The 7,595-nt window shown below is 51.4% G+C and overlaps 1 protein-coding gene and 1 long non-coding RNA gene across 4 annotated transcripts; both read right to left on the reverse strand.

The window, feature by feature from the left end:
- Positions 1–77: 77 nt before the first annotated feature.
- On the reverse strand, positions 78–4,423 carry EMP3 (epithelial membrane protein 3 (MAM blood group)). Of its 3 annotated transcripts, none has more exons than XM_066271659.1 (5): positions 4,012–4,423; positions 3,006–3,098; positions 2,621–2,723; positions 1,612–1,752; positions 78–332 (listed from the first exon to the last, which is right to left on the reverse strand). In XM_066271659.1, exons 2-5 carry the CDS (start codon positions 3,081–3,083, stop codon positions 163–165), a joined length of 492 nt encoding a protein of 163 aa, XP_066127756.1. In that variant the 5' UTR covers positions 3,084–3,098; positions 4,012–4,423; the 3' UTR covers positions 78–162. The 3 variants fall into 3 exon arrangements, with proteins under 3 accessions (XP_066127756.1, XP_066127753.1, XP_066127754.1); XM_066271656.1 differs by having other exon boundaries at positions 3,006–3,364; positions 4,012–4,422; XM_066271657.1 differs by having other exon boundaries at positions 3,006–3,195; positions 4,012–4,421.
- Positions 4,424–5,045: 622 nt separating this feature from the next.
- Positions 5,046–5,655, reverse strand: LOC136332224 (uncharacterized). Its single transcript, XR_010730606.1, has 2 exons — positions 5,580–5,655; positions 5,046–5,452 (listed from the first exon to the last, which is right to left on the reverse strand). It is a non-coding gene; the product is annotated as an uncharacterized lncRNA (long non-coding RNA).
- Between the last annotated feature and the right edge of the window lie 1,940 nt (positions 5,656–7,595).

Genomic DNA, 7,595 nt, shown 5'->3' on the forward strand with positions numbered 1-7,595 from the left:
GAATTGCTGGTTTAGGAGAGACCAGGCATGAGTAGCCTGGGTCCCTGGAAGAGGAAGGAAGGAGGCAGAGGCCGAGCTGGTGGTTAAACGGTTTTATTTTCTGGAGGTGGGGTGAGGTGAAGGGGCAGGAATGGGTGGGGGCCACAAGGCAAAGTGCAGCGCTCACTCCCGCTTCCGCAGGTGAATATAGATGACTCCGCTGGCCAGGGCGAGGGGGAAGGCCACCCAGGCCAGGGCAAAGCAGTAACCAAAGCTGCCCCCAGGCGGACGCTCTGCCAGGATCTCTTTGACGTGAATGGCGTAGATGAGCGCCCCAGTGAACACCGTCAGGCCTGTGGGGAGACAGGCACTAAGTGTCACACCGTACCTTTAAGGAGACTGTATTTCTGCCTGACCAGTGGTGGTATACTGGATAGAACATCGAGCTGGCACGCTGAGGTTCCAGGTTCCAAACCCCTGAAGTCGCAGGCTTGAGCGAGGCATCATTGAAATTATCCTATGGGTTGCTGGCTTGAGCCCAAAGGTCACTGGCTCGGCTGGAGCCTCCCCCCATCAAGGCACACATGAGAAGCAACCAATGAAAAAAGTGTGCCTGACTTGTGGTGGCGCAGTGGATAAAGCGTCGACCTGGAAACACTGAGATCGCCAGTTTGAAACCCTAGGCTTGCATGGTCAAGGCACATACGGGAGTTGATGCTTCCTGCTCCTCCCCCTTTCTCTCTCTCTCCTCTCTAAAAATGGATAAAAAAAAAAATTAAAAAGAAAAACGAAAGTGCTGCATCTACGAATTGATGCTTCTCATTTCTCTCTCTCCCTCTCTAAAAAGCAAACAAAAATAACAACTGCATTTTTCAGCAACCCATGGGGCAAAGAAGCTGCAGGACGGCAAGTGGGCAGCCCCACTGCCTGCTGGGAGTTGTGGTTCACTCCCCCAATGCCGTGCGACCGGGCTACAGCATACTAACTTTGGGCACATTAATCTCTGGGTTCCATTTACTCATCCATAAAATGGGATGATAATATCTACTCATCCATCCATTCAAGGAATATATTTGTGTCTTTCTACAAACCAAGCATGCAAAGAGTGAATTAATAAAACAAGAGAGAGGCTTTGCAGGAACTTAGGAAGATAATGTTCTCCAAACTGAGGACTGATTAACTTTGCCCTTTGCATCTGAAGTAAAAAAGTTGAAAAGTACATAAAACTTCCTGAAGTGGCTGATACATGGTAGGTCCACAAGAAACAGCATCTGGATGCCATTATAATTACAAGACCACTACTAGTATGATTCAGAGTTCTGGGGTATTAATTAACCACCTATCCCCAGTCACCCCCCCATCCCTGGGTTTTAAATTGTTTACCCACACCACCTTCCTCAGCCCTAGCTCCTTGAAGCCTCAAGTGCCAGCTTCCCTATGACTCAGAGACACAAACCACCATTGAGTCACTGAAGACTGCAACTCCTGTAAGTCCCTGGGGGCAGAGAGGTGCCATGAGGATGGTCCTTGGGCTGTAGAGAATTGTTGTCTTTTTATCAGATGTCTATTCTCAGGGCCCTCAGCATCCTGATAGACTCCCTCCCTTCTCTATTTCTGGGGAACAGTGCTCACTGGTGCAAAGTTGGCAGAGGCCAGTGGCATAGAAGAGACCTCCTCGCCGCATGGTGTAGAGCTGGAACATGAACAGGATGAAGGACAGACAGCAGAGGATGAGGGAAAGCACCATGAGCACCTGCACCGCCTTCAGCCAGCCTGCAGTAAGGAGGAGATAGAGGTAGAAGTCACAGCAGGTCCAGGGTTCCAGCTCCACCTGCTTGCTCATCATTTGCAACAACCCCTGGCCCCCCACCCCAGTTTAGAGCAATACATGTTTGGATACTTAGGAGTATCACATATTGACCTTGACTCTTGCAACTTTACTGAATTCCCTTATCAGTTCTCAAAGCTGCTTTGCAGAGTCTAGGATTTTCTACAGAAATATGTCCAGTGGAAATAGAGATATTTTTACTTCTTTTCTATCTTTATGCCCTTTATTTCTTTTTCTTGCCTTGTTGCATTGGCTGCCTCCAGTACAACACTGGATATAGATCGTGAGAACAGACATTCTTGCTTTACTTTTAAGGGAAACACATTTCATCTTTCACCTTCTCTGACTTAGAAATTTCGACAGATGCAACTTTGCCCCTTTAGAACTCAAATGCATCTGTTACCCCTGCCCTCCTTTAGAACCTTCAACCCCACCTCTTTGGGACCTCAACGTGGTTCCAGCCCTACCCCCTTGGAACTTGGACAAATTAGTCCCAGCCATCTATTCTGAACACCAGTCCCATTTCCTTAGAACTTTGGAAACATAATCCTATTTTCTCAGAATCTTGGGAATGTCCTCCCAATTCCTCCAACATATAGCATGTGGCCTCCACTCTTTGTGAATCATAAGGGAGGGAGGGATAGCATATTGCCCCCTAACACCAAGATAGGAGGGTCACACATCAGTCCCACTCACACAGCATTGGGACCCAGAACCGCCCACTCAAACTTTGGCAAATTCTCAATCCTTAGTCCAGGGAAGAGATTTGGGATTACCCCTCCCCTTTGCAGACCAGTCCCCGACGTCCCTCACCATTCTCGCTGACATTACTGCAGGACCACGTTTTGTTGGCATTGTTCCATGTGCAGTCATACCAGAGATTCAAGGACTCCTTCCCAGGGAGGGTCCACCAGGACTGGGATGGACAGAGAAACAAGGGCAGGGAGAGGAAAGGAAAGTGGGAGGGTCAGGGAGTCTATGGGAAGGGTTAGAAAAGGGTGTGGTGCCCAGAAGGGGCTGAACTGGGGTAAATAGTGGATTTAGTAGGAAAGGGGAGGAGGTCAGGGGACAGGTCAGGGGGAAGCATCAGAGGCAGATGCTAGGGAAAAGGGGCTGGACAGGGGGCGGGCTGAGGAGTGGTGTCGCGGGACTGCAGGAGAGCAGGAGGCCCCACTGCTGCTGCTCCAAGTAAGCTTACCTTGTCCAAAGTGGCCACGAAAAGCAGGATGAGAATGAGGATGTGAAGGGCAGAGACCACCAGCAGGAGGAGCGACATGGCTGTGGTTGAAGCCTGAGGTAGGGGTCGTCAGGAGATGGTTGTTTCAAGAGGTTGGCCAGGGGAGGGTGAGATGCCGGAATCGGAATCGTAGCGGAGAAAGGGGCTGACTCTTGAGTGTGAGGGAGGAGAGGGCTTGAGGCCAAGTCTCCTGGGTCTGAGAGAAGAGGAGTCTGGGCCCCCAGCAACCTGAATTCCCCAGGGGCTGGAGAGGCCGAGGGATGGACTCCTGAGCAGAACTAGCAGTGTGACTCCCGGTGTCCTCAGAGCCCTGTTGCTGGCTGCATATGGATCAGGATGTGAAAATTCAAGTTGAAACCCCTCCAGAGTCAGGAGTTGTGGGCTGCCCCCAGAGACAGGCATCCTTGACTCACCCCACCCCCCTCCTGGGGTGGGGGGAGAAAGGGGACCGGGTGAGTCATCGGTGACTCATCCTACCCTCCTGCTTCCAAGTACCAGGGAAACCCCAGCCCCTGGCTGTGCCTGCGAGGTCCCTACCCCACCCTGCTGCCAGACTGATGCCTGCTGGGCACCTTGCTGGGAAAATGGGCAGGATCCATATATGGGGCAGGCCTGAGAAGAAGGAACCAGTCCCTCACCACCCTCAGTGTCTAGAAAGGGGAGGGGGCCTGAAGGTTGCCCAGACTTGGGGTGTTTTCATACAAAGCCCTGCTCTGGGGGTTCTCAGGGCAGGGTGGACATCTGTGGAGGAAAACTGCAGGTCATTTTTAGGTGGAGGGCTCTGCTGGGCACCCCCAAACCTTGCAGGGCCCCACCCCTTCCTGAATCCCCACCCCAAAGGCTAAAAGATCACTTCTGAAATTACAAGGATTTCCATGGGGGGGGGGGGGTCCTTCCCAAACGGCTGCACTCCTAAATAAAGAAAGAAATCCCAGTCTGGATAACGGATAACGGACTGGAAACTTACCGAGAGCCGCGGAGAAAGTCAGATTGGAGTCTGTCCCTCAGTTGGGCCTCTGCGCCCCGCCCTTCTCCTCCCTCCTTCCACCCGCTTGAGGCCCCCGCCTCCCTCGCTGCCTTTCTCCCTCCCGCGTTCTCCCCTCTGGCTCTCTCCGTCCTTCTCCCCTCCAATCCCAGAACTCTTGTACCCTTTCTCTGTCTGTCTGTCTGCCTCTTCCTCTCTCTCTGTCTCTCCCCCCCCCTCCTTTCCTCACTGCCTATACTTTATTTCTCCCTACTCTTCTGGTTTGCCTTCCTCTGCGCCTCTCAATATATACCGACCCTTTTATACCCACCCTCACCGCACCCAGCTGAGGTCTGCAGCCAGAGGGAGGGCCCCGCGCTCTGGTTCTTCATTCTCTGAGCCCCCGCCCACTGCCTCCAGGAACGCATCTTTTGGGGCGCCCTCCCAAGGTTGAGATAGAGGTCTGAGAAAGGAACATAGCTAAGTGGAGCAGGAGCCCCGGGGTGGGGCAAACATCAGGGGGTGGGAGGGCCGGATTCTCAGGACTCTGCTCTGGGTCTTGTCCTGGGCCCTAGGACCTGGGATCGGATGTCTGCTTTCCTTGACGGGGTTTAAGACTGGACACTCAGAGCGGTGGGACTCTGAGGGAGGAGGCCAAATTCCTGCAGTGGGGAGTGGGCTGAGGAGTGGTGCGATTGGCACCATGGCTGGGGTAAGGGGGGTTAGGGGTAGGAGGAGGGAAATGGGGAAGTAGGAAACTCTGGAAGGGGGCATAAGGTGGAAGTTAAGAATCCCAGAACCACCGTTTCCTTCCTGGGGGACCTCAACCAATTGTGTCAACTCTTTGAGCCTCGGTTTTCCAATCTGTGGGTATAATACTACTAATAATAGTGACAATATATTAAAACTGATATTAAGCCTGATATTTATTCTAAATGAATAAGGTAATACCAGTACATTAACACATCTAACACATTCATTCCTTTCTTCGTCAGACATTTATTGAACATCTATTATGAACCAGGAGTTAATAATGAAAAAAAAAAACAGATGTGAGCCAACTGTTACCTGTGGAGTTTACTTTCCTAGTAGAGTAAGACAGACAATAAAGAGAAAACATCAATAAAAGAGATAAATTTCAGGCCCTGGCTGGTTAGCTCAGTCAATTGAGAGCTCGTTCCAAAACAAGGTTGCGGGTTTGATCCCCAGTCAGAGCACATACAGGAAGCAACCCAAAAATGCACAATGGAGTGGAACAACAAATGCTTCTCTTTCTCATCCCCCCCTCCTTTTCTTCTGTTTTTCTAAAAATCAATAAAAATTAAACCCTGGCCGGATGGTTCGGTTGGTTGGAGCGTCGTCCCAGAGTGCAGAGGTTGCTGGGTTTGATTTCCCAGTCAGGGCACATACAGGAACAGATGTTCCTGTCTCTCTCCCTGGCGGTCTATCAAAAACAAGACAAAACAAAAAAGAAAAGAGAGAGCGAGAGAGAGAAATTTCAGATAGTGATAAGTGCTTTGAAGGAAACAAAATAGAGTGATGGGGATAATGATGGTGTGGAGGGAACCTACTGTAAACAGGATGATCAGACAAGGCCTCTCCAAGGTGACATCGGAACTGAGACCTGAAGACAGGAGCCGTTTGAATGCTGAGCAAAGAGGAAGTGCAAAGGCTCTTGAGAACAAGCTCAGGGTGTTTGGGGAGCAGACAGAAGGGCCAGTGTGTGCGGAATACAAGGAGCTAGAGAGAGGGGAGGAGGGGAAATCAAAGAGCGCCCTTGAAGACTAGGGGAGGAGTTTGGATTTTATTCTAAGTGCATTGGAAAGTCAATGGAAGGTTTAAACAGAAGTGCAGTAACCAGGGACTTACATTAATGTTTATTATTATTATTAATTCTTGGGTTACTGAATTGGGGTAGAGGGTGATGATTACTATGGACCTGGGTCTCTTGGAAGGGATGGGTGATGGTGAATAGTGAGGGATGGCATCTGGTGTCTGCGGTCCTGATAGGAATTGAGAGCTGGAGAACTGAAATTTGGGTCCATGCAAGGGAAGGAAACCGGTTGATAGCTCGTCTGGGTATGTGATGGGGGCTGAGCAGGGGTAGGAGAATGGCTGGTCACATGGGCTCCCTGAGAGCAGTTCATTGACTGGGTGGGTACTCAGGGAGACCCAGAAGCTGGGATACCAGTATAGCAGACTCTAGAAACATACTGGCTGGATGCAGTCCAAGATGCTCTACTCACTAGCTGTGATTTGGGGCAAGTTACTAATATCCTCTCTTTATGCCTCTCTTTCTCGCTGTAAGATAGGGATAATAATGAACACATCATAATGTAGTTCTTAGAGTAAAGTCTGGCACATCCTAAGCACTGCTGTCTGTGCTAGTTATATCAGACACTGAGGTCCTGAGTTGATTTAGTACTGGGGGACACTAGATCAAGGTCTTGAAAATATGGGAAGGGGACAAATTCTTGGGTCCATTTGGTCCCAAGACTAACAAGTTGTAGTACAAGGGCAGTGTATAGAATGTCGGCCTGGCATGAGGATGTCCAGGGTTCAATCCCCAGTCAAGGCACACATGAGAAAGGACCTTTTGTTTCTCTTCCCCTCCCTCACCCCTCTCTCTTTCCTTCTCGCAGCCAGTGGCTCGATTGGTTTGAGCATCAGCTCCAGACAGGTGGATCTGGGTTGGGGCACATGCAGGAATCTATGTCCTCTCACTTAAAAAAGTTAGAGTACAAAATGAGGGTCCGTGGGATTAGGGAATAGGTCTCAAATTTATTAAGTCTTTGAGAAGGACAGAAACTAGGGGGTCTAAACTCAGAACCTCAAGCAACTTAGAAAGTTTGGGTCATTGAGGGGATAATTAGGGGCTAGAAGATCTCATGTTTTTCAGGCAGTGCAGGCAAAGGGGGCGAGGGGGCCCCAACCTGGTCTGGGGAGGAGTCTAGGGAGCAGAAGTTAGGGAGATGGAAATTTGAGGGGGGGCTGGTGAACAGGGGGGTAGGGCCCTGAATCAAGTTTCCTGAGTGGCACCAGTTCCATGCAGGGGTCTCCAAACTTTTTACACAGGGGGCCAGTTCACTGTCCCTCAGACCATTGGAGGGCTGCCAAATACAGTGGTCCTCTCACTGACCACCAATGAAAGAGGTGCCCCTTCCAGAAGTGCAGTGGGGGCTGGATAAATGGCCTCAGGGGGCCGCATTGCCGCCCGGGGGCCGTAGTTTGGGGACGCCTGAGGGGATCCCCCATGTTAGGGCCCTGTGTAAGGAGAAGAATCAGAGGAACTAAGAGTGGTAGAGGGATCTTCCCTTCCTGGGCCTCCAACGCTAAGGGCTGAGCTGAGTGCCCGCGGGCCGCTTCCTCCCACAGGAAACCGCAGGCGTCAGGCACACCCAGCCTGCAGGGAGCATCTCCCACTGCCCGCCCGCCCGGGGAGACCCACGTGGGTAGCAGCAGTCCACGGGGGGGCGTGTCCTGCGGAGAGGAGGTGCGGCCACATTGGGGCGTGACCGGAAAAGAGAGTTGGCACGGATCGCCCGATGGTCACGCCCACTTCCGCCTCTCGGCGTGCCGACTGGGTA

Source organism: Saccopteryx bilineata, chromosome 3 (assembly GCF_036850765.1).
Source record: "Saccopteryx bilineata isolate mSacBil1 chromosome 3, mSacBil1_pri_phased_curated, whole genome shotgun sequence".
NCBI classification, from domain to species: Eukaryota; Metazoa; Chordata; class Mammalia; order Chiroptera; family Emballonuridae; genus Saccopteryx; species Saccopteryx bilineata.